This window comes from Bemisia tabaci, chromosome 1 (genome assembly GCF_918797505.1).
Source record: "Bemisia tabaci chromosome 1, PGI_BMITA_v3".
In the NCBI taxonomy this organism is placed as follows: Eukaryota; Metazoa; Arthropoda; class Insecta; order Hemiptera; family Aleyrodidae; genus Bemisia; species Bemisia tabaci.
In genome coordinates, this window is record NC_092793.1 from 65,358,284 (window position 1) to 65,384,715 (window position 26,432).

General features: G+C 41.2%; 1 protein-coding gene across 3 annotated transcripts in view; it reads left to right on the forward strand.

The window, feature by feature from the left end:
- LOC109034601 (uncharacterized) overlaps positions 1–26,432 on the forward strand; it is a 96,277-nt gene that overhangs the window by 66,636 nt on the left and 3,209 nt on the right. For all 3 annotated transcript variants that reach the window (XM_019047843.2, XM_019047842.2, XM_019047844.2), the window contains 6 exons: positions 1,714–2,353; positions 15,644–16,168; positions 21,139–21,673; positions 22,698–23,182; positions 24,698–24,769; positions 25,466–25,621. In XM_019047843.2, coding sequence (XP_018903388.2) covers positions 1,714–2,353; positions 15,644–16,168; positions 21,139–21,673; positions 22,698–23,182; positions 24,698–24,769; positions 25,466–25,621 — 2,413 coding nt within the window. The remainder of the gene's footprint in view (positions 1–1,713; positions 2,354–15,643; positions 16,169–21,138; positions 21,674–22,697; positions 23,183–24,697; positions 24,770–25,465; positions 25,622–26,432) is intronic.

Consider the following 26,432-nt stretch of genomic DNA (forward strand, 5'->3'; position numbering starts at 1 on the left):
AAATTTGGAAAGTTGTCGTGGGAAAAAATACCCTTAATCAGGAAGTTGGGTCGGTGCAAGTGTTGAAGCGCGAGGTATCGGCCGAGGTTTCAAAGCGGCGGAGGGAATCCAGCGAACCAGAGCTCATTGAAATTGACGCGCCAGAACTCATTGAAATTGACGCACCTGAACTCATTGAAATCGACTCACCAGAAGGTGCTGACCAAGGCTCCCCGAGGAGGGAACATCTAAACATCCCTTTTCCTTCCGTCGAGGAAGGAAAAGAGCTTGAGGTTTGCGGACGTGAGCCACATGACTCGTCTCGAATGACGTTGCATGGAGATGAGTGCAGCGTTATAATTGATTTAACTGGTTTTGAAACCATTGACGAGCGAACTTCGCACGAGAATGTAGAACTTACACTGCGCAATTCACAAATCATTAACCCTAAGTTCCGTGACCATGAGTAAGATTTTTTGGAAATTTATAACTCTTCCCTTTCTTTTGCCTTTTTCTTCCTTCTTTCACCCCCTCCAGTACCAAGACGTTAACTTTACCGGTGAAACTAAGTATGTGCAAAAAATTGTCGTAAGGAGGCCATCTAAGGCTGCACAGCGGCCAGGTAACTCCCATTCATAATAGGTCAAACAGGGAGGCTTTCATCCTCGCACACTTATACTTTGCCACACATTTGCATGTGCATGAAATTGCAACACTGTAAACAAATATGAAGGAAATGGTATGTGTTTCTCAGCAGTCGTCATTTTTCGAATCAAGCCATCGTCATTTCCTTAGTCAGCAATGTTATCAGAGTAGGTTGTTCTTTTGAAGCTGAGCATATGTTTTTCTTCTCCTATTTCTCGCAAGAATTGCAAAGATGTTTTGTACTTGTAGGTGTAGTAAGCTTGCGTCACGCAGATGATATTTTCTTCAAGTACAGCCTGATGTTTTCTTTTCTTAAAAAAAATCTCCCTTTAAAACGGACTTGATTTGAGAGAAACCATACTGATCATCTGAAATTTCCGGAAATGCTTTTTTAGCAGCATTATGGGCAGCTAGTTCAAAATCAAGCATCATTTCTTTGATATGTAAATTTTGCCCAAATAATTCTTGGCACAGTTTCTTCAAAGGCATCCACATAGCATAATAAATGTGCTCGTTTTTACATGGCAAAAAAAAAAAAAAAAAAAAAAAAAAAAAAAAAAAAAACCGTTGCAATATGAACATAAACCCCAATCGCATTTCGGTGACTGGGTGGAATCAAGGAGCGTTATCAGTTCAAACGGGGTCCACCGTCTGATACTATCAACTATCATCTCCATGCATGTTCCAATGCGATGTTGCCAAGCTGTGTAAGGAAATACATAAAATCCTAAAAAAGTGTGCGAGGATGATAATCACAAAAAGTGTGCGAAGATGAAATGTGCGAGGATGATATGCAGCCGTCAAACGTGAACCCTTTCTGGACAAACGCTAATTGAAATCCCCCCCCCCTCCCTTCCCCATACAATTTTGAAGTTATTGAAATAATAGAATACCATTAGCTTTTTATCGTTGTTTTTTTATTTGTTGTGGTTTCCAACGTTCAATCGAATAACCAACTTTTCAATGCAATTTTTTTATCGTGTATACCTGTACTTGAATGTAATTTTTGTCGCAATGATCATGTGTAAATCCTCCTGTATCTTCGATCGGAGTTGGACCTAAGAAAGTCGTTTTGTTTTTCTGTTGCAGCATAAACAGAATGCAGATCATGGAGGATGGTAGCGAGTGCGACAAGTCAGCTTCGGTGGAAGAGGAGGCCGCCCGCGCCGCGACGCCCAAAGCGAGCCTCCTGTCGGAAGCTCTGCTAACGGTCAAAGACAAGAGCAAGAGCGTCGCGGCGCCCACGAGTAACGGGCTCTCGCACCACGAGGACGAGAAGCCGGACGCGGCGGCCGAGGAGAAAACGGAGTCGCCGGAGGAGGAGAATGGCGAGGACGCGGGACCCCTGGTCAACGGCGTGCACGAGAAGAGCGAGGAGTCGAAGGAAGAAGCAGTAGCGGAGGCGGAGCCCCCGGCCGAAGAGCCAGAGGACCCGGAGGAGGCGATGCAAGTAGAAGAAGCCGAGCCCGAGCTAGACGAGGCGGAGGCGGAGCCGATGGCGAAAGAGACGCCGCCGCCGCCGCCGCCCGCCGACGAGGATGTCGAGGAGGAGGCGGGGGTGGACGCCGCCGCGCCCGGGGAGGTGGACGCGGAAGTGGATGCGAAAAAGAGCCCCGTCGAAGCGGCTTCCATCCAAGATGTTGCCAAAGAAGAGAAGGAGGACGCGACGCCCATGTCCGACGACGAGGATGCCAACAGCGTCGCGAGCTGCGCCAGCCAGTCGAACCAGGTGAGTTTTTCACCTCCTCATTTCTGCCTTTTCGCATTTATGCCGGTTCTTACAGTCAGGGAAAACCGGGAAGTGTCGGGTGATTTTCAAAAGTCAGGAAAACCCTGGAAATGTCAGGGAAAATGACATGAATGAGGGTTGCCACAGCCAGGGAGGACCGGGGAATGTCAGGTAATTTTCAAAAGTCAGGGAAAACCGGGAAATGTTGGGTGCTTTTCAAAAGTCAGGAAAAACCTGGAAATGTCAGGGAAAATGACACGAATGAGGGTTGCCACAGCCAGGGAGGACCGGGGAATGTCAGGTAATTTTCAAAAGTCAGGGAAAACCTGGAAATGTCAGGGAAAATGACATGAATGAGGCAGGATTGCCACAGTTAGGGAAAACTTGGAAATGTAAGGGAATTTTAAGAAGTCGGGGAAAACCGGGAAATGTCAGGGAATTTTAGAGGTCAGGGAAAACCGGGAAATGTCAAGGTAAATAACGAAAATGTCAGGGAAAATTGTTAAATTGCCTTTATTCGCCTTCTAGAATGAGTTTGAGGTTTCGAACAACAAATTTTGCCCGAAAACTCTCTCTAACTACAGGAAATGCTTGCTAAGTCGAATTTTGTAGGGACCGACAAAGAATTCCACTCAAGCGGCAATTCGTCCTAACCGTGGTTCGACGTAGCGAGCTTTTACTTCATGTCTTTTTACAATCTGGCATTTTGTCCAATGGCACCGAAAAAAAAGTATGAGGGTGAGATGTGAGAACGATAATACGGATACTGTGCAAGGCTCGGGAATTTTTTCCTGGAAAAACGATGCCACGTACTGTTTCGGCACGAGACTATCATTCGCGGTACGGTGCTTTCTCGTCTAGATCGTCTTGCGAGTCACATCTTTCCGAGCTGTCTTGAAAATGTGTGTTTAAGTATCACATTTTTTTTTTTTGGTTTCGGGATGATTATTCCCTTTTCCCTCGGCTCATCGCAGAGTTAAAGTAGCTGTGTTGTGCCTAAACTAGACTTAGTATATCCTCCCATTGTTTTACGTTTAGTACATTAATAATTTGCAGAGTTCGTTTTTCGAGGCGTTTCTCAGATAGTAAATATCTCGTTACAAATCTGTTCGTCAGGAACGTCCGAATAGTTGACCGAATGGGAGAGAAAACACTAATCGCTCCTGCACCCGATCGCGAAAGCCTTGGGTAGATCTCAAATTTCGCCTACACAATCGTGTGTATGCAACCTGGCCCACCGCGGAGTTTAAATAGTTGCATGTTAGGTTCGAACCTAACTGCGGATATTCCTCTATGTTTTCACGCTGTGCGCATTATTCAAGTGCCGAATTCTTCCTCCGGATAGGTATCTCAGTTGGTTTATGTCGCGTTATTGTGCATGTAATGTATTTTCTGAGGCAGTTACACGGGATCATCTCGGATGATTCCAAATCCAAAGGGAGTATTGAAAAATGACGAGATGAATTTCAAACTGACATTTTTTTTACCCAAAGTAACTTCTTGATGGAGAGAAAAGAAGGGAATAATACTTATTCCGCTTCTCAGGGGCTGGGCCGTGGAGTGGCGAGGAAGTGGACCCCTTCGTATTATTAAAGATTGAAAGAAAGTCTTTGATATTGCTTAAAATCATGGCAAGGCCTCGCCAAAAATCGAAGACTCTTTTCACAAGAGCTAAAACTTATTTGGCTGCATCACTTAGAAATCGGTTTTTGTTCTCGGCCGTGACCTGAATAATTGCCTCGAGTTCACTCTTTTACCACCAGTCGATTTTTTTAATGTATACACTCTTCGTATTTGCATCACAAATGAATTTTTGAGAGTGATGAAATAATTTTTGGTGCTCGGATACAACAAATATTAAGTAAGGAAAAGAGTGGGCGAAGACGTATGAAAACACCGCGGAAAATAATTTTCGAAGTCGATTACCGCTTCAGTTTTGAGGATTCTCTCCGTTTCTGAAGAAAAAAAAGGTCCCTTCACCTTGAAATTTGTTCCTTCTCCTGATAACTTGCAGCTGTGGTGCTATATTTCATTCACACTCACTCGATAAAAATGTGTTTTTGAAATTTTAAAATGGTGAAATGATGAAAATTGATACAATATATATATGATCGTGATTACAGAGGAGAGTTCCTAGTTTCTAACAAGTCATATTCATTTTTAACTCAGCGGTTCACTCTTTAAAGCCTAACACTCAACTGACTGTGAAAGCATCATTAGAGGTATCAGTTGTCTCTAATGTTTCTAGGATGAAGGTAATTATTGATCAATTTCATTGATAAATAGAACCCTCAGCACTTTGAAGCCAAATTCTAAGAAATTTTTTTTAATGAAGCTCACAATCGAGACAAAGTTGGAGAGTCGAATCGTTTCATACTCAAAGTTCAGCGGACTCTCATCGCATTCAGCGTTGCTCAAACACAACATAAGATAGTACCATCCTCTAAAGTAATCTAAACAGCTGGCCAATAGTGTGATAATAGTCAATCGGGTGAGTTTGGCAGCTATGTTGGCTCCTGTGGGATATGAAACTTAAACAACGGAGAGTTTTGGTCAAGCAGGCCCTGGAAAATTCTAGAGGGAAGGGCTTGTAGAGCTGTAAAGTCTGTATCAGGAGGGAACCCCCCCCCCCCCCCCCCGGGTTGTTCATCCCACTTGATTCACAAATGAAAACGTTCCTTGGAAAGGTTAAGTGTTGCGCCATGAAGCGAAAGCTGTTTCGCGATGGCCAATGTGACGCACCACACCGGTTTCTTTGAAATAATGTCTTAACTTTCGTTCCGATGGTTACGTCACAGCTTTGCGCTGTCACTCCTCATTTTTTTTTTTATGTACATCCGCTTATTCTCGTGCCCTCCTCTGCCCCGGTCGCCTACTTCACCCAAAAATAGATGGTAAATATGTCATCGATACTGCAAGGTGAATTTTCCCTTCCCGATGGAGAGGTGGAAATGGCGGAATCTTATGGTTAAGAGCCACCTGCTTCCTAAAAAAATATACCTTTATTGTGAAAAGAGTAAAAAGTTAAGGAAAACATGTAAATATTAAGATATATTCTTCAACCGAGATCGGAGAGATCCGTAGCAAAATTTTGCGATTTCCCATTCTGCTGAAACAAGTTCCTCGATGGAGAGGTTACGCGAGAAAATTTTCCTGCTTCAAATGGAAGAGCTTGATGAACTGAGGTCACAGTAATTCTTGAGAATTGTTTTCTGATGAGGGAAATCGGAGGGAAATGGATTTCGTTTAATCAAAAGAGAAGCGATGGGGATCATCTGAACGTAATTTTTTTTTCTTTCTCGCTCTTAGTTCGTAGTGACAAATGCTTGACAAGTTAAGAGGAACCTGAGCCTGTTGGGTAATTTTACTCGACTATCAAAGATTCAGAAAAAGTTATGGAAATTCGCTGTTAAACCGTGACGTTTTTCAAAGTTCCCCTCTTTGCAGGGAAAACAAGCACTTCGATATTGCTTTTTCCCATTTTAAAATACTTCCTTCAAATATTTTTTCCATAGAAGTTAATGCTATAGCTCAATCGGCCTCGAACAAACTGGAAAAATTAAGGAATTTCTATGTGCCCCAGCCGTCGAAAAAATCATGAAAATCTGTAATCTGCAAAAAATGTCACGCTGCGATGTTTTTGCAACTATTACAAATAAGTCTGGATTGTGTGAAATGGGAGTGATACAAGGCTGCGGGAGAGAGGTAATTTCATTTGCACCCTCAAAGATTTTAATTTTCATGGGGATAGAATTACGGTAAAAAGAATTCTACAAGAATCTCAATACATGCATTTTTTGCGACTGCGATGTAACAGGGCAAGAGCTCGCCCAAATTCGGGGAAATCTTACCCACTCCTAATGAAGTATCCGTCTTTCCCCAAATCTGAATACGCACTTGACATGGAAGCTGTTTCTTTTCTCCAAACCAAGCTCACCTTCGTTAGAATCGTCATGTAACTCATTAAATACAAATATGCTACCAGAGCCGCAAGGAAAAATTAACAGCGAGGCTAAACTGTTTTTCGTTTCTCATTCAAGTTTGATTCAGTGCAAACATCCTATCACCCCTTGATCACAAAGCAAAATGTCTTCGTTCCCGAAAATATATTATAGACTCGGTCGTCTTACAGAAGCAAAGTTGAAAGAAGAAATGTGTTTTTATCCTATGCTGAATTGAACCTATGTTTTCCTAAAATGATGCAAAGGAGTTAAGCTCTTCTCCATTTGCTAATCTTAAACAATGAAGTTAGATTTCCCCGAGGAATAGGGCTCCCCCAAACGAACGTAAGGTGCACTTAAAATTCGCGGACGATGCAAAATTTAAGGACGTTGGAGTCGACGTCATATTTTTCTAATGCAAAATAGTCGGAGGGAGTTGAAAATTGTCAATAGAATTAGCGAGTGCGGAGTGCTGTTTCATCCTCTGGGAGAAAACGAGTAAACGTACACTGACGGCAATCTTAGAAGTTGGAACTCAAATCAGGCATGTCATCAAAAGCCTAGGCAACTAGTCAAATTTTGATGGTTTACAAAAACTTTTATGTTTTTTATGAGAATAACTATTAAGTTTTCAATGTTTTGAGAGTAATAATTCATCAAAATTACCATCTTATCTTGTATTTTGCTCTCCAATTATTGCTCCTCACATATTTTAGTTTAAAAACTTTAAAAAGTCGGTATTATATGACAGAGTGAAAATCCTGAGATAAAAGCTCGTTTAAGGACTAGATCTAAATTATTTACAATTGTTTGATGCCAATTTTTACAGAAACTCCTCATCACTTTGAGAGAATCATTATTTTGTCTAATATTAGCGGAAGACTCAGAATTTCAATCCAAGTAAGAATATCTGATCATTTGCCTAGGCATTTGATAAAATGCCTGATTTGACTAATTTCCTGCGACATACCCAAAGCGAACTGGGTAGCGCTCGTGATCGGTGAATGGTGGGTGCCCAATTGCCCAGCTATCACCGCAGCATGTACAGGCCCCATCATCGTCTCGGGAGTTCCCTCCGGACCTTTGTCGCGTCTCTTGCAGGATCGTGAGCGAGACTTTTTCAACTTCGGGATTCAACGATGTTCGGTGCAGGAGGCAGGGCAACGGAGTTTTGAGGTGGGACATTTTTATTTCGTCGGTTGAAGGTTCTCGGAGCGATCAAGTGACGCAAAATCCGTTGGGTGGGTTTCGCAAGGCTGCTAACAAGCAAAGCAAAGTAAAGCAGCTCTCTCTGTACTACTGCCGAAGGTCTGCTCCTAAAGCCTTGACACACTTCTCTCCTTGGAACGGCCGGTCGGCGGAGGTCAATCTTCAGCCATTTAGACCTTGCTAGCGTATTGACCTGTGCCGCACATAACCGACTTGCTCGCACTCTTTCCAGATTTTATCTGCACCATACTCCACAACACACTCCCGTTGCGCCTTGCACTCTCCTCCTTCGTCTCGTCTCTCCATCCTCTCTCCATCTCCTATTCTTCCCCGGCTCTTCCTTGTCTCCCCTGTTGCCATTTCGCGCCTCCGCACACAAATTTCGATGTCTCACTACCAACACGGCCCAGCCCCGTCGCGAAATTTTAAGTCTTCCTTGCTAATTTTCAATAGTTTAGGGTTCCCACAGTCAGGGAATACCGGGAAATGTTAGGGAATTGCAAAAAATCAGGGAAAGCCTTGAAATGTAAGGGAAAAATCGTTAAGTCGTCTTTATTTGCTTTTTAGAATGGGTTTGACGTTTCAAACAACAAATTTTGCCAGAGAACTATTTCCGATCATGTCCTTTTAGCCATCTGGCGTTTATTGGGCCCCGGTCCTCAGGGCGTTTGATACATTTTCTCTGCTTAATAATGGCTTTTCAAGGAAAGATACTACTTTTCCTCCAATTTTTCAGAGCAATATTTTCGCCACCTAATCTTCAGTATTTGATCGGAAGTAATAAAGAAAAATATTCAGAACTTTTCTCTAAGGTAAATACTTTGACGAAGGAAATTCAACAAAATTGAAAAAAATTGTCCTGACCACGGCAGTGTAATTGCTCCCGGTATCCGACTTTCGTGCCCTGTTTTCCTGATCGTCAACCATTGCTTCACCTTGTCAAGTGGTCGGTTTGAGACCTATTGCTAGAACCGTTTACAGTTTCGTCGTATCCGTTAACTCATCTTATTTCCGCTCCAAGTCCAAGGTTGCCTGTCGGCCCCGAACCAGTGGAGCGCTATTTGAAATTTTAATAATCCAGCTAGATCCTTAGGGCCCAAGGAGTAAACAGAAGATTTGCCATTGATCATTTATTCAGTTCATACAGATGAAAAATCTCGACGAGCGTTGCGCAAGTGGTGTATCTTTTTCTAACTTTAGCGAGCACAATAAGAAAACTAACCGCTTCAGCTCTTTTATAGCTTCGCTCGCTGAATTTTCTTGATTAACCCTCATAGAGTCCGAGGCCTTTCCTACGCGTCTCTAAATTTCGAGAGAGGTCTGTAGGCCTTGCAGTTAGGCCGGAAAACCCGGAATCGTCAAGAAATTTCATTTACTACCATAGCAAGATATATCCATGAACATCGGACGTGAAAACTTGATGTTTTGACAGATTTTATCATAATGTGCTGATTATAATCTGAAATCATTTTAAGACGATTCAGTACCCAACGCAACCAATCGCGATTCCTAGAGCTTTTAACACGTAGAGAAATGCATGCGACTTGAGGATGGCTGACGATATTTTTTTCGTCCCAAGAATCCAGAGGTCCGCGGTGATTCGTCCAGGTTACGGAAGTAAGCAAAAACTTCATTTTCGTATTAGGTACAGTTAACACAAGCTCTTATGGCGCCGTGCTAAGGAAGGAGGCCGTATGAGCCATTGCCGTCAGGCGTTGCCAAGTTTTCCGCGACACATCACGAAAAGAAGATTAACACTCTAGAAAGATGTGGAAATATCCACGATTATAATACTTGAAAAAAAAAAAATTAAAATTGCTCTCAAGTCAATATAATGTATTTATGCAGGCAGGAAGAAAATGGAGAGGTTGCCCAAACAAGTTTTGGATTGGGTACCACCTGGGAAGAGACGACGGGACGTCCCGTGAAGGGTTGGCGGCAGGGCGTTGACGAAGAGATGTTGCGGTGTCAGTTGCCCGATTACCTCTGGGAAGACAGGCATATGTGGCGTTTGGGTGTCGTAGAACGCCCGAGTGCGTTATAAAGCGACTTTATATATATATAGGAAGAAAATGGTGCGATCGATCGCTTAAAAATCTGTGAAAAGTTGCGAATTGAAAAAAATGTCGACAAAAACCTCAACAATTTTCTGATTAAACGATGCTCTTATTCAGTTAAAAAGTTTATTGATAAAGGCTGAACCTCTTAATGCTATATGTTTCATTCATTGTGTATTTTTGGCGCATTTGTAAAATCATTGTGCTCTAAAATAAAATGAATCATTATCTTATCCTATGAAAATTTGTGAATACTTTCCTTCAAATTTTTCAGAGAATATCCTTCGTAATTCGATGAAAAAATCTGGAAATGTCTTGGACTGATATTTTTTTCAATAACTTTCTTCCAAAATATTCACTGAGAGGAAATTTGGCAAGATTCGAGTGCTCCTTCGGTGTTTATAATTAGGACGGCGCACAGTGGGTCGAGTCAATAGGAGAGGTCGGACAAAATTCGGAAACTTTAAACGCTTATAACTCCGTTTATAAAAAACTTTGAGGTTTTAAAAGTGACTCCATTGGTTTCCTCGTAAAATCTGCTTCCTGAAGCACCTCTGAATATTTAAAATGCGACAAGAGAAACATGAAACTTTGCCGTTTTAATCAAAAATTTCATGTCCGACCTCTCTAATTGACTCGATCCACTGTGCGGCGGTGTGTGTCTAGAGACTACTCCAAGAATGCACTTAGCACTCTTTCCCGTAACGTAAAACTGGGGTTTTGATCCATAACTCTACAAAAGAGCGCCTAAAAATGACATCTCCTTTTTTAGGAATAGAAATCAGATGGCCTTGATTCCGGCGAGGGATCCTCCAAGACCCCTCCGTGGATCCTTTGGGTCCCGTGTAAAATGCGTGCCCGTCCGGCCGTCCGACGGATAGCCTACAGTTGCTTAACCCTGAAGTAGCCTGTTTAAGTCCCCGCTCTCACCAACACTAGGAAAAAAAAAACACACACACATTGAATCTAGAGTCCAGACTCTTGAAAACAATGACAAGAAAAAGGACTCTTTGATTCAATCAGATTTAAGCTTGAATCAAAAGGAAATCCGGTCAAATTAAGAGGCTTGGTTCTTGATTGAAGCTTAAATCTGATTGAAGCTTAAATCTGATTGAATCAAGAGTATTTTTTCTTGTCTATGTTTTTAAGAGTCTGGACTCTAGATCCAATGTGTGTGTTTTTTTTTTTTTTTTTTTTTTTTTTTTTTTTTTTTTTTTTTTTTTCCCAGTGAATAATTAAATACGCGTTGATTGATTTAGACCAGCTTTCGGGTCGTCCACTCACTAATCGATGCATTGCCCAGTGAAAATTGCTTACAATGTTTCCAATCACTAATCCAGCGGGTTACAACCAGTGGCGTGGCGTGCTTTGCGATGTATCGATTGTTATGACATTTAAACCCATGGTAATGAATCGATTTTTAAGGTGTTCGCTGCGAACACCCTTTTTATCGATCCTTTTCCATAGGTTTAAATGACATGACAATCGATATATCGCAATTCACGCCACGCCGCTGGATATAAGAGTAATACAAGTATTCAATGGAGACGTTGCATGTGTGAGGAATTTGCGATTTGACTGTCGATTCTTATGTAAAAGTTCGCGAGAAACACGATGGTGCCACTGGTTTTCTCTGAAATTAACTCCCAAGCTCAGAAAAAGCTCTCAAGTTGAGGCCAAAATGGAGGGGATATCCCACGCTATCCTGAGAGTCCACCTCTACATCAAAACAAACTCTCCATGCAAAGATAGGGAACAACTGTTATCATAGCCGTTATTTAGATCTCAATTTTCTCTCAAGTGTAAGCGGCAAGTAGAGGTTCAATCGATGAACATTTTCGAAACTGGGAGGGGGCTTACTTTCCCACGAAATGAAACTGCTTTTGTTTTTCTATTATTTTATCAATGACCTCTACGGTTGTACCGTCCCTATAGTGATCGAACACGCGATACCACTTCGTAGAAAGAACCTCATTCCTCACCGGTTTTAAACTTTGTCAGTTCTACACTGGAAGAAAAAACACATTCGATCTAGAGTCCAGACTCTTGAAAACATTGACAAGAAAAAGGACCCTTGATTCAATCAGATTTAAGCTTAAATCAAAAGGAAATCCGCTCAAATTAAGAGGCTTGGTTCTTGATTTAAGCTTAAATCTGATTGAATCAAGAGTATTTTTTCTTGTCGATGTTTTTAAGAGTCTGGACTCTAGATCCAATGTGTTTTTTTCCAGTGTAATGCCAGTTTTAATGTAAACATTTTCCAAGAAATCATGCATACAGCGTGGCCACAGTCAAGGAAAAGCGAGAAACTTCAAGGGAGAAGAATACAATTGCCAGACAGTCAAGGAAAAACTTTGTTTACCCAAGGGGCAAATTTTCGAATGTTGCGTCATAGTTACAGCTTTTAGCTTATCTTCTGGCCGGATCAAATATTAAAAAAATTATTTATCATCCCGTGTCGTTCCTATAATGTCGGGGAAGTTTCTCAAACTGCGGTTTCGGGGAAGCCCTCTGAAGTAGGAAATTCCAGCACGAAATTTCTGTGGCCACGCTATGCTTGCCTCCTTTTTCTGAGAAATTCTGAGAAATATTTTATAAACGCCACGGGTGTTCAAATTTGAATCGAACAAGGAGTAATAAGTCCCTAAACCTAAAAGGGTACGGGTTATAGCGCACAGAATCTAAATCACTTCCTCTTATGATATTCAGACGTTTTACTTATTTTCAAGAGAACCCTCGGGTTTTAAGTAGCGTTTTTTAAACTTGTTAGAAAGAAATCTTATTAGTTCTTCGTTTGAGCTCAGATTTATATGTTTTTTTAAATTCACGCTCAATGCGGGTTTGACTTAGAATTGAGCTAAAGCTCTTAAAAATTAATAGTTCTGCCTCATTTTAGAAACAACGGATCTGCCATTAGTTTCATCCCGCTGATCACCGCTTTTATTGATCAGCTAGAAATAGTAGCCTCCTTTTTATAAATTGTAGTCCAATCAAGCTAATTTAGTGATTGTGCCATTCGATGCACATCACTATCCAATGACGCCATCGTATAAACAGATACATAACCTCAATTTATGTACGCCAGAGTGATCATATAATGCTTCCAAGTGTTATGCTTCCAAGTATTTCTTCGCATTTGTTATATATTTCTCGTGTTTGGGGGACCATAGACTGATCGATGGTTTATCCGGGACAAATTCGTATTGAATTAACGCATTAAATATTCATCTCCAACTTATGACCAGCATATTCTCTACAAGCTGAAATTCGTAATCCAGATAATACAATGAAATACCAACCTAGCCCTCCTATCTCTGAATCGAACTTTTTTGTCTATAGATGAATGCTGATTGAAAAGACAAAACAAAAAATGAAAAATGAAAAAACGCATACACACTGACTACTCAACTCGGAATTTCACCAATTTTAAAACCATTAAAAATCGATTCATCTGTGCAAAGGTCGAGTTTAGAAAGAAGTACCCAGACACTAAATCAGCCCTCTGCAAGCGCGTGCCCGAACAATGACATGATTGGTCGTCTCAGTGTGTCGAACGATAAGTGAAGAATCAGCTCTTGATGCTATCGCTGGCCATAGCTCTCTCTCCTGCACTATTTTTGTTGACCGAGATTACCCTCGACGCACAGTGGATCGAGTCAATTGGAGAGGTCGGACATGAAATTTTTGACTAGAACTGCAAATTTTGACGTCCATTTCGTCACATTTTGAATTTTAAGGGGTGTCTCTGGAAGAAAATTTCACGAGAAAATTATTGACACCACTTTTAAAACCTCAAAGTTTTGTATAAACGGAGTTATAAGCGTTTAAAGTTTCCAAATTTTGTCCGACCTCTCCCGTTGACTCGATCCAATGTGCGGCGTCTCGCAGAGATCGGCGTCGAAACGTTTGAAGCGGAAAAGTCTGACCTTCCACCAACACAAATAAGGAAAATCTAGCCTTAGCCTCGTTTCAACCGTTGCACCGCACCGATTCATCCTAATGTTTACTTTTATAAAAATCTTGAAAGTCGACCATGTAGATTTCCTCGCGTAACCGCTGCTGATACGAACGATCACGTCTGTATTTTGTTTTTTCAAGGGGATATTTTTGACCATCCGTGAGATTTCTTATCTCAGAAAACCAGCAGAGCACCATAATTTAGACCTAATGTGATTAAGTCATTGAAGCCGTGTTTGCTTTTTCAACGAGTGATTCCCAAATTGCCTCACACCAACGCTTTATAGGTATCCTCGGATAGATAACAAGAAAAGGAACACTCCGGCACCCTTAAAGGAACGAACACCATACTCTTTCCTCAAATCCACTTGTAGTATACTTGTAGTATGCTTGCTTGAAATATACTAAAAGAGGAAGATTACCAAGTTAGACAAATATTTAGTTTTGAAAAGAGGCAAGGGTCTCACACGGCGATTCGCGGAGTAGAATTTTAGCGCTTTCTTGAAATGGCTTCCGTCTTTCCTTGTCATGCATGAATTTTCCACGAAATCAGGGGGTTCCGAAGAAATGATTTTTTCGGGGATCCGGCGAATGAAAAACAAACTAAGATCATATTCGACATGTCTAAAAATGTTCCAACTCTTCCTGACGAATGAATGTTTCCTCGGTCAATCGACTACAATCCGCTCCTCCTTGATGATCAGTTCAATGATTCGAACGCTACATTTCGTTTTCGCATACTTTTGCCTTTATTTTGAGGTTCATAAAATAGGTACTTTCGAAGGAAGCAGCTCAAAAGTGTGCCTCCAAATGGAGCTATCCTATCGGTTGTAAGGGGTATAGACTATGAAAGAAAATGATGGCCTAACCACAGGGTCCCCCGTGGGTTTCTGTTAGTCTATTACTCACCTCCTCTCATCGCCTTTCTAATATAAGGACGTACCTCGATTTCCACATGAGACCTGCTTTACATGTAAATCTATGCCATTTGGGGCTCATGCGATTATCGATGTACGCCCTCACGTCAGAGGAACGACGCTTTGTCCATTACAACCTCTCGCTCCCACCAATAGGATCGCTCCACTTTCTCTTCGTCTCCTTTTGCTAGTAAGGAAGCTGGGAGCTGGAAATGGAGGTCACCGATGCATCGTTGAGTGGTGCCCTGAAAACTGGGCCACGACACGCAATTTTCAGCGATCAATGAGATAGGGGCTAAATAGCCAGCATTTCACTTCCGTTGATGAAATGACGGCTGAGTTTTAAAGTTACCCGTGATATTGTAAACAAGCGTAAATTTGCACAAATTCGTAATATATTTTGTACAAAGTGAAGACTCCGAAAATGGGTTTCGAAGGTCAACATTCAACAGCGGCACCGATGACTCATTTTCAGGCCCCTGGACTCCATTTTTAGCGCATGAAGCCGGTTTATCAATTTTAATGAGCAGCTAGCCTATAGGAAGTGATTGAAGTTAGACCCAACGGAACGTGTGCTGTTAGTGTTTCAGGTTTTGAGTCTCGGTCCCGCAATAACAGCAACTCATTTTTAGTGAATTTTTGTTTTCGGTCAGGGTGTCTGCAAGTCCGGAATTTTCGCAAAGTCCGGAAACAGTACTGATTTTTCAAGGGCGGTCCGGAAGACCGAAAAAGTGCGGAAATTCTGCAAGAAAGTCCGGATTTTTTTTTCATTTTTGTCGCAATTTGAGCGGGAAATTCAAATTTTTGAAATTTGTCGAATTTCGTCAGTTGGCGGTATTGAAAAAGTTCTGAATTTTTCTGTTGAGGAGGTACTGAATTTCTCGGGAATGTACCGAAAAAGCACTGATAAAGTACTGATTTCTGACCAGCAGCTGTTTTAGTAGACACCCTGCCGGTTGATGTTTTGTCCGCCGGATTTTTTGTCCGCGCACCTTTTTTGTCCAGTAGTTTACGCCCACACGTAAAATAAGCAACCGTGACTTGGTCCAAGCGTTATATTTTAGTCGGTATGTAAAATTATATTGACAATACGATTGGACAATTGATGATGGAATTGTAACTATTTCGAAACGTTGCGGGTTTTTCTTGTGATTTGTCCCCCTTTTGGAGCCTTTCCTGAAACTAAGTTGTCATGTTCTCGTGTTTCAGGTGAATGAAGTGGACACCGGGTCCGGCTCGGGCTCGGGCTCCGGGTGCGAGCGCTTCAAGGAGAGGAAGCGGCGACTGGAGAAAGGCGGAAGCAGCCACGGGAGCGACAGCGACTCGGCCTTGGGGGCGCCGCAGTACAAGAAGAGGATGGAGCGGATTGAGGACAGCGTGGGCGTGGAGGAGGACGCCCGGGAGAAGCTGGTGCGGGAGTACCTGGAACAATCGGCAGGGAGCCTGGAAGACATGAACCAGAGCGCGGACAAGTTGCAGAGGGAGATCTCGGCCCTGGGCGAGCTGGCGCGGGCCAAGGAGCTGGAGTGGAACTCCATCCTCCGGCTCCGAAAGCTGAAGGAGGAGATGCTCGAGCGGCTCCTCCGGAAGCGGCGCCAGTACTTCATCACCTCGAGTCCGGCCTCCGACTGGGACAGCACCCCCGTCCCCGCCTCCGCCCCCACCACCCCCAACCCCACCGCACCCCTCGCCAACAGCCCAGCATCCATACCAAATGACAAAGACGCCAGAAAGGTAACTACCAAACTAGTAATACTCACAATACACTCATTCAGTGGCTACCTCATTTGCATTGCATTTTGCAAAAAGAAACCAAGAGCATTTCAATGTTGCTAGGATTCTTCAACTTGAATTCTTTGCAAAAAATTACAGAAACCAGGTGGTTGGAATATAGGGGTGGTTTTAGAGGGTAGGTGAATGTAGGTTGTTTTGAAGGCCACGACGAGACGAGTTTTTTGACGTATCACCGACCAAGATCGGACGAGTTCGAAAAATCATCCCCCTTTGAACTTGAAATTTTCTGGATAAGGGGTGGTTTCAGAGGGTAGATGAATATAAGATGTTTTGAAGGCCACGATGAGACGAGTTTTATGAGGTATCACCGACTAAAGATCGGACGAGTTCGAAAAATCATCCCCCAGTGACCTTGACGTTACTGAACTAAGGGATGGACCGATTTTTACCAAAAATGGAACTTGATCTAGACCTCATAGCAGTGAAGAACCATGCTTAGTTTCGTTTTGATCGTATGGATAGTTCCGGAAAAAGACGGTCGCAAAGGTTCGTTAGATCCCAGCTATACATTTATATAAATATATATCGTACTTTTTTTATGACCTACATTTTTCAACTCAGGGCTTCAGGATCGACGCTCTTTGATCGAAAATTCCCGAAAATTACGAGGTCGTACCGTCTGCAATAGGTAGATATTTCTTCGAAATCTACCTAAAAATGGGTTCTCATACGCCCCTATTCTAACTCCCTGCCTTTGAACCCAATCTGAAGAGGACAATCGGTAGCCTCGCCTTGTCAAACATAAGAAGTCGTGTTTTTAGCATTCGCTCCAAAATCTGGTCTCTGGATCCCCTTCGATGACCGAAGTTATTTGAAGCGCTGGGTGCAGAAAGGGCATTTGGACGTATTTCCATCGAACGGAACCATGTGCATTATGACGTGAGCTCTGTTACGCACATATTCTTATGGGTCTCAGAGCTCATGGCTTAATGCACATAGTTCCGTTTGATAGAAATACATCCACTTCTTAATAGCAGTGTCTCAAATTCTCCGCCAACGTTTCATCCATTATGATTAAAGCAAATGTATGTAATTTGTTGTTCTTCATGATTTTACAGTGCCGAAAACGTAAAATTTCAGAAAACTCACCCAATAGTTTAAAACCTATCAAAAATGCCAAGTTTCAAGGTCCGCAATCATATCGCTAGTACGGACTGTTGAAAAAGACGGTGGATGACGTCATCTCCTGCACTAGTGAATACCATGTTTTGTGTCGTGGTTACTTACTCTTAAATTTAAAAGTAGACACATTTATTTCTGCTTTACAACGGATTTATTTTCTCTTCGTGCTGACAAAGAATTTCCTTTGAAAGTCAACGCTCGTAAAGTACCTACATCAGAGGAAGGAGATTTCTGTGAAATCCAACCATAACTAGTTACCGAATGAAATTTTTTTGTCCTTGATTTTTCTCTCAATGGCCAATTTTACCCACGTCTATCAACCCCTCCCTCCCTTTCCTTCTCCATCACAAGTAGAATATTGGGGAACCCAAATGCTCTCTCATGAGACTATTTCAAAAATTGTATCGATGTCCAATATATTTGGCCCGAAATTTTTAGGAGAAAACATGTCTTATGACATAATTTTTTATTACCCTTTTCAGTGGTCCATTTTGAATTTCAGATTTTCGCCTTCGGCTAGTCTAGTAGTCTAGTATTCCTCTCTAGTCGCGTTTTTAAGTTTCCATGAAACCACTTTTCTGGTGTCGATAGGGAATTTTCCTCAAAACGCAATTGAGTTTTTTGCTAGGAGTTTAAAATAGCCACCAATTTCAATGTAATCAGTGCACACCTATCCAGAAGGTTGACGCATTGAGCAAGCTATTTATTAATGGGTCTGGGGCCGTGCTCGTATTCTATGAATGCCCGTCAGTAACCTACTATCGTGCAAGGTCAGTTTCTCGCCACCGCACTGGTTGATCGACGGACTTTCGACCTTCAAGGCCGCGCCAACTGTTAACTTTCGTATTTTGGGAAACCACGCTCACCTCTATCTATTCTTGGAAACGAGGAAATTTTCTTGTCTATGCGACCATGTCACATGCCTCCGTCCTCAAAACACTTACTTTATCATTGGAAAGTTTTTGTACTCCTAAAATTGGGTGGGTATTTGAAAAAATAAACATGAATAATTCAAACTGAACGGAGAATATGCACTATGAAACAGCTGCGAGAACTGAGCACGAGGATATCTTTGGTTCATAAATTGAAAAATTATTGGATGAGATAAGACAAAATTATATAACCCCCTAAAATACCTGTCTTCACATATACGAAATTCTGCCAGGTGACGTCACTAGGCAGTGCATTTTCTCACTTTTAAACGTTATTTTTATGCTCTCCCATTTCAGAAAAAATAATACTAATTACTGCATAATCAGCTGTGTAGCACTCTCAGACGGAGCAATAAAAAATGTGCGTGCAAATTTTCCGTTACTCGTACTTGCTCACTGAAGCTCTCAATGATTTAGGTACCTCTCAAAAATGGCTCCCCGCTCATTCATACTGTTTAACAAAGAAGTTAAAATTTAGTTTCGAATGTACAGATGCTGCCCCTTTTCTAGTACATGAATGAATATTAAAAAATTAGCATTGCCTCTATGATTTGGTCGATCAGCGTGGACAGTTTTTTGGCAAAAATATGGCCGCATGAACGCGTATAGTGTCTCTTGAAGTGGATAGATGAACTAATAAAAGTCGTAAAAGGCTTACGCTCTATTTAATAGTCCATCACCCTAGTTTTGTCTCTGTGAGGTAGGAAGTGAGCTTTCAGAAATCACCCTTATTGCTCCTCGGAAGTTTTGAAAAAGGAATTTGTCTGGCTCCTTCAGGATGTCCTGAAAAATACCTGAAATTAGCCTCTTTCGGAGTGACGAAGGGGAATTTTCCAGCCCTGCGGTGTTTTTGATTCACACTAGAGCTATCAGCTATCAGTCAATTTTCATCTATCAGCTTGGGGCCTGTATTCATGTGCTCACTTTTAGAGAGAATTAAGTGAAAGTAAAGAAACTTTCAGAATGTGATAAGTTGTACACCTTCTCAAGACCCATTTCATACTTTTTTTTTTTTTTTTTTTTTTTTTTTTTTTTTTTTTTTTTTTTTTTTTTTTTTTCCCTCTCTTTCTCCAGGCAATTTACTGTTTGGTATTCAGTATTCTCGATTTTCTTCTTCGTTTTTGTTTTGCCTTTAATTTTTTTTTAAAGAATAACGGCTGCATAGCTGGATATTTTGTTTCTTCCGGTTATGTGTGCACTTAAAGTTGACCGCAGTCTAACCTTGGCGCTAGGCAGGATGACTTTTAACCAGAGAACCTTGTCTTGAGGAGCAATTTGAGTGGAGACACTCCCGACTCCCGTTGATAAAAGTGACATTTATCAGGCGCTTTATCATAAAAAAGCATCGTAGCCCTTCTGCCTCGTCTCGCTCGACGTTTTTTATCCTCTCTCAGTCCTTGTCCTCCGCTCTCCCAACTCCACTCTGCAAGTCAGTCTATATCCGCACCTCATCCTCGCCATGAAATGCAAACCTAGGTGGTCTCTCGTCCTATTCTCGAGTCTCGAAGTTGCTCGAGTCTTAATCATAAATTGTTATGCGCGTCCTTCAAGTCGTGCGATAATGAAGTTTTGATAATCCTATATTTCACGAATTGTTGGAGGTCGCGCGTCGGCAGGCGCCGCGCATGTTCACTATCGGGGGAATTAAGGCTGTTCGAGGGCATTGTACTGTGAGACACGGTATTTTCGGAACCTCGCACAGTAATGTCGAAGTTATTTTCAGGGGTCAACGCCGTTTTTCCCCCGATGATGATTGATGTGCGGCGTGTTGATCAATCTGTTCTGCAAACGAGGTCCAGGTTGATAAATGGAGAATTTGCAGGTCTCTGAAATTTGATGAATTTCGTGTTAAAATGGAAACTTACGAGTGGACTGAACGCGAATATACCCTTTGTCCATAAATTGAATGATTGTTGAAATAGATATGACCAAATTATCCAATTTTGTAAAATAGGTTCGTGTGTTTTTAAATGGGAAATGCCGCCAGACGACGTCATTAGGCGGTGCATTTTCTCACTTTTAAATTTTATTTTTATCTCAAGTATTTTCCACATCCAAGAAAAATTACAAAAAAATACTGCGAAATCAGCTCTCTAAAAGCATTTTCAGAAGAAACGATAGAAAATGTGCGTGTTAAATTCTCCATTCTTCTCATCATGTTCAACCCGGTTTTATCGTGTATGAAATAGGTTTGATCTCGCAACTTGAATGTTCCTACACCTATCTCTTGTCAATTTTTAAAATGCCTAGTGCGGCGTTTAATGTAAAACATGTGTCGGTATGGGTCCTTGCAAGTCAGGGCTCAAACAATTTTGAGTCTTAAATACTTGACTGATTGGGTGTGAAAACGAAAATTGAGAGAGGCATGAAAGCCAACATTTGATTCTATAATTTCAAAGGGATAGTGTGAGGTTTCATGGCACTTGTATGTTTTGTCAACTTCTTAATTGTTTGAGGATGTTTTGCTAAACATGAATCTTTCCACCCCTTTTCGTAATACAAACAGAAATCGCCTTTAGAGCACCTTTTAGCTCCAAGGACCCCTTTTTTGCCGAACGTTGTTTTATAGAGTCAATCCAGTTTTTCTCCCGATTGTTTCAGTTTTTTTTCAGTAATGAATCTTAAGCTGAAATGCATCCTTCCCTCTTTTTGTAGACTTCTAGTGCTACCTTGTTTTTTCTGTGTTACCAAAGTTTTGGTAAAGAAAGTCATTCATTCCAGGCGTGCTCTTCATTGAGTCTTTCCCTCATTTTATGATACTGTATTTTAATTTTTTTTTATCTTTTTAAGTCTTTTATTCATTAAAAAAAGGAAGAAAAATCTGTAGTAAAATTTTGAATTTGATTCTAATTTCAGATGAAGCGGCCGATGATGGGTTCAATGCAAACGAAACAGTCCAACCCCGCCGACTCTGTTAATAACAATGCTATGATGGTGCCCATCGTCTCGTCGAGTCCAAGTCAAGTACCTCTACAGGTGAATGGAGACAGGTCGTCAGTGCGCAGCTCCTCAAATCCTAGTTCAAATTGTATTAATATAAATAACAAACTTCAACGACCAATATTACCAAAGCCTCCACAGATCTCAGCATCTGCTCTACTAGATCTACAAAACTCTGTCATCGGAGAAGGCAGACAAGGTCCAATTTTAGATGTGAAATCGATTATTGCTGACTACAGATCAAGGCATCCTGAAACAATACCACGGAGAGGTCGTCGACCGACAGGTGGTCCAGCGGGACCAATGCAGCCTAAAGTAGAGAGCTCCATAGTTTCCTCCACCCGATTTAGTGGTAGTCCAGCGCTAATGAGCATGGCAAATCTAGCCTTGGGCTCTGGATCTCATGTCCGCACTGTTGCTTCCTCGCAAGATTTTCCTAATAACTTTATGGGTAAGTCTCGTCTATATTTTTTCAATATTTTTTGGCGCCTTGAGATAATTTTTTAATTATTAAATCCTATGCTCTTACTGGCAGCAGTCTAATATTAGTTTTTGTTGAGAAGTGTAAACTGGACCCCATGGTTGTCACAGCTAAATTTCTAGGAAATTATTTTACCGACAAGTAGCTGAGGTTCAATGCAAGGCTAAAAAGCAGTTTATTTGCATGTCTGCAGTTATCAGCGGAACAAAAGATGACAGAAAGGCAAATTTTTTCAGAGGTGCAATTCAACCCAAGTTAGGTGCGTAAACCAGCATGAGTCAATCATGAATGGAAATTTGAATTTTCAACAGACAATGCTACCATTCTAAAAATACAGTTGTGAGTGGTGTAATCCCATTTTATGCCAACAAAAGATCTAAAGTTAAATTTTTCCCTGATAATTTTAGCCCCCACAATGCCCCATTTTAACTTAGTATATTCTTTTTATTAAACCACATGTTTGAGCCCCAGAATCAAACTGCCTTCTTTTCTATTTAGTTTAACATTGTTTAGTGTTTTGTGTAACAAAATATTTATATACCCCCCTCCATACAATGTTAGCAATAACTCAATTTTGAGTTTTCTGGCATCAAACATTCCTTTCCCGGTGGTGCCACAATGGTGGTCCCAATGGTGCGAGTTCGAAGATTGAAGAAAGGGCAAGACAAAGAGCAGGATCATGAGAATGGAGGACATCAGACAAAAGTGGGCATATCAGAAAAATAATTGAAATCACTCAATTATTTAGTGTACCTCTCCAGTCTCCATGGTTTTTTCACGCTTGAACTATTCAAATACCCTTATTAAACTGACTCTTAGCATTCTGACCTACCTCTTTTCATTACTACGCAACAAGTCCATTATAACTTGCGTATCTCAGCCTTCATAGAATTTTTTTAGGATTGATATAATGTTAAATTGCAATGCAAATTGATATAACTCTCTGCTCTGTTTAGTTGAACGCTCTTGAACTAATTCAATTTTTCTTTTGCAGGTCATGATATATCTAGACCTTCCAGTGCAGACTCCATGAAAAATTCAGAACCCAATGCAGCGAACGTACAAAGTTCGAATAATGTCAGTTTCAAAGATTTCCTTGTTCATTTTGCGAAAATGAAACAAGATAACCTGTCGTCTCAAGGAGGTTCTCCACAAGTTAATTCCAATAAACCATCATCGCAACCGCCACCATATCCTGAAGTCACCCTTCATCCAGTGGCAGCTCCGCCCTCTCCACCTCAGACTCAAACATCTCTGCTTCATGGGATATTAACGAAGTCAAATAATCAATCAAAAAGTAATGCTAATTCACAGCATAGACCAACAGCGTTTTCTCCAACTTTGGCTCGTCTCCTGACAGCGCCTGAAAAGAACTCGAGAAATATGCGCTTCCAAGAAGCTGCTGCAGCTCCTCAGTTCAGACCACCTGTTGCTAGTAATAAAAACTATACAATCAACGACATTTTCACACCCAACAAAGTAAGTTTCCACGAGTTTACCATAGTCTTACATGTTTTCACAAAATCTCATCACATAGAATCAGTTTTTCATGTCAGAGAATCATTTTTTGTGCTATCTGAAAGTAGTAATACAATGGTTTAAAGTATGAACTGCAGTCTTACATTAATATTTTACTAAATGATAATGGTCTAATCAGCAATATTATACAAGCAGAGGAAACCATGAAGCATATATATATATATATATATAAAGTCGCTTTACAACGCACTCTGGCGTTCCACGACACCCAAACGCCACATATGCCTGTCTTCCCAGAGGTTATCGGGCAACTGACACCGCAACATCTCTTCGTCAACACCCTGCCGCCAACCCTTTACGGGACATCCCCGTCGCCTCTTCCCAGGTGGTACCCAATCCAAAACTTGTTTGGGCAACCTCTCCTCCGACATTCTTTGCACATGTCCATACCAGCATAACTGCCTGGACATGACGTCGTGCACGATATCTTTCTCAACCTTCATCACCTGGCGAATTCTCTCATTACGGACACGGTCCTGTCTCTAAATGCCGGCAGATCGCCGCCAAAAATCCATTTCAGTTGCCCTCGACATTTCTTGCGTTCTTTTCGTCAAAGGCCACACTTCACTACCATAGAGCACGATACTTTTAACGATGGCGTCATATATCCGGTGCTTGTTTGCCTTTGAGATGCCCTGATCCCAGAGCACCCCGTTCAGCATCGCGATGGCTCTCCTGCCCTGGATGATCCTGTCCTTAATTGCTCTATCCATCCTTCCATCCTGATCGAGCCAAACACCGAGATACTTATACTCGTCACACTCTTCGATGCGCCGTCCATCCTCAAGCTCTATGCTTTGCCGTTGATGCGCTGCTCCCACGACCAGCTTCTCTGTCTTGGACACACTAACGTCCATGCCCCATTTCCGATATTCTTCGACCAACTTCCGCGTCATGTAATCTGCATCTTCCTCATCTTGAGCTACAATGATCTGGTCATCGGCAAAGCATAGAGTATAAAGGGTCTGCCCATCAAGAAGTGGAACGCCCATTCCCGCAACCTTATTTTACCTTATTTAACCTTATACCATGAAGCATAATGGACTAAAAGTATAAAGGTTCATTTCAAGGATTTTCTCCTCATTCTCGCATTCTTCTTTTCTCTCCCATTTCTCATTCATCCTGCAAATTTTGACCCATTGAATTTGATTTTTCAATTTTTTGTAAGCTACCTAAATTTTTAGCCTCTTACTCAGAAGGTAACTTGATTATCAATTTCTTGCGAGAAGAGTCTGCACTAATATTTTAATCAAGTGCACATATATTTGAAACAAATTCAGTGGATTATTTTCCTGATGTTTTCCGCAGTAAGTCAATGATGATTGTTCGAAGAAATTGCACCTAATTGAAAATATTACTTTTGTGATGAGTAGGTGGTGTAGTTTTAAGCATTCGTCTACAAAAATTATCTTACTTCCCGTTACATTGTTAATTTGTAAATCGCTCTTTTTTCAGAAATCAAGGAATGAAATTACCATCACTCCTGTTAGCACCATTCAAAAATCCAAAGATGAAGTTGTCCTTTTGGTAAGAAATCTCTCTCTCATAATATCCTTAAATCTGTAGATTCATGCCATTTTCATGCTGATCAATATTATAAATTTTTTGTGTGTGTTTTGTGTCAGTAAAGACTGGCATTTTGACAAACTTGACTTTTTGTATGCTAATTACAATGGAAAGTGAGAATAATGTCGCATAAACATTGCTGAACTAAAGCATCTACAGTAAAGAAAATGAGCTCAGGTGGCAGACACAATGTGCCCAGCAACAGTTTCAGTACAAAGCAGAGGAAAACAGCCATGAAGATTTGCACCAGCAAAAGCTTCCCTATGCCGCTGCAGGTGCAACCTTTTACCAAAATTTATCCTTTGCTATTAGCCCAATCCTTGCTTGCTACAAGCAAATAGTTTCCTCTTTCAATTACGACCTCTATAATAAATGTTTTGATGGGTGTTTGCAAACAGAAGATAGTTTCATTTCAGATTAAACAACCGAAATTATTTAAGTAATTGATCCTAATTCGAGTGCATCAAATACTAGGGTTCTTTTGCTTGCACAGCAAGATTCTGGCTGCAAGAAGTTGAAAATTCAAGTCTTTCTCGGGTGCTCATGTGGTCTGTGAGCCTCATAGGGTCTTACCTCGTCGAAATCAATTCAGTCTGAGTTTCTTTAAAAATCGTTTTCCTCCTAAATGCAACCACTATTTTTTTTTCTTTATTTAAGGATGACGAAGAAGATGCAAGTGACAGGTTGGTAATAGATGAAGGAGCTGCCGAACCTGTTGCAGAAGTTCCTGAGTGTCAAGGTTGTCATCAAAGGTCCGCTCAGTTTGTCTGTGCTGGTTGTGGGAACCAGTGGTATTGTAGCAGAGAATGTCAGGTAAGAGCATAATGATGTATACTTTATCATATTGCCTAATATTTGATGAATCAATGAAACAAACAGGAAATTTTTCTTTTGTAACAATGGGTCAGTTAAGTTATTTTTTTATCGTGGCATTCAAAAATCAAAATGTATGCAATTTTTCTTTTTTAATGGCATCTGGGAGGAAAATTCGCCCGAAAGTTCAAAAATTAGGGTAACTGGCAGTGGAGTTTGAGTTCTGCACCGTTTACTTTTGAGTTAAAAGTCATGATCAATATGTTGGCGGAATCAGTTTAGGTAGAATGCACGGCCGTGTCGCATTGTGTTGTTTATCAGCATGAAATCGCGGATAGGCTATGCAATTTCAACAAGTCCAGCTGTCAGCTAATGTACTTATCAGATTTTCTCATCTCCCCATTTGCCAGGGTCCTCTCTTTCAGACTTAATCGTTTCAAATCATATTTTTACGTTATTACAACACTACAGACCTGATCTATCCTCTAATGAGATGTCAGCAGCAATTTGAACAGCAGGATGGCGGTAGTTAGCAGGTAAACATGCACCATTGCAACCTTCTTCCATCGGTACTGCCTAACCTGAAATCTGTTTCGTGAAGGTGCATGGGACGGTTCAAACATGCTTTTATGAGGACCCTGCAAAATAAGGTGTTAGCCCTCCATGGGGATAATTTATGTGTGGTTATACAGTGTGCATCTTTGCTTGAGTCAAAAACTGAAAGATTTAACTGTTGACAGGCCAAATCGTTTGCTTGACAGTCATTTTTTTTTAAAGGGGAGTACATAAGAGTTTTAAGGGAGAATAAATT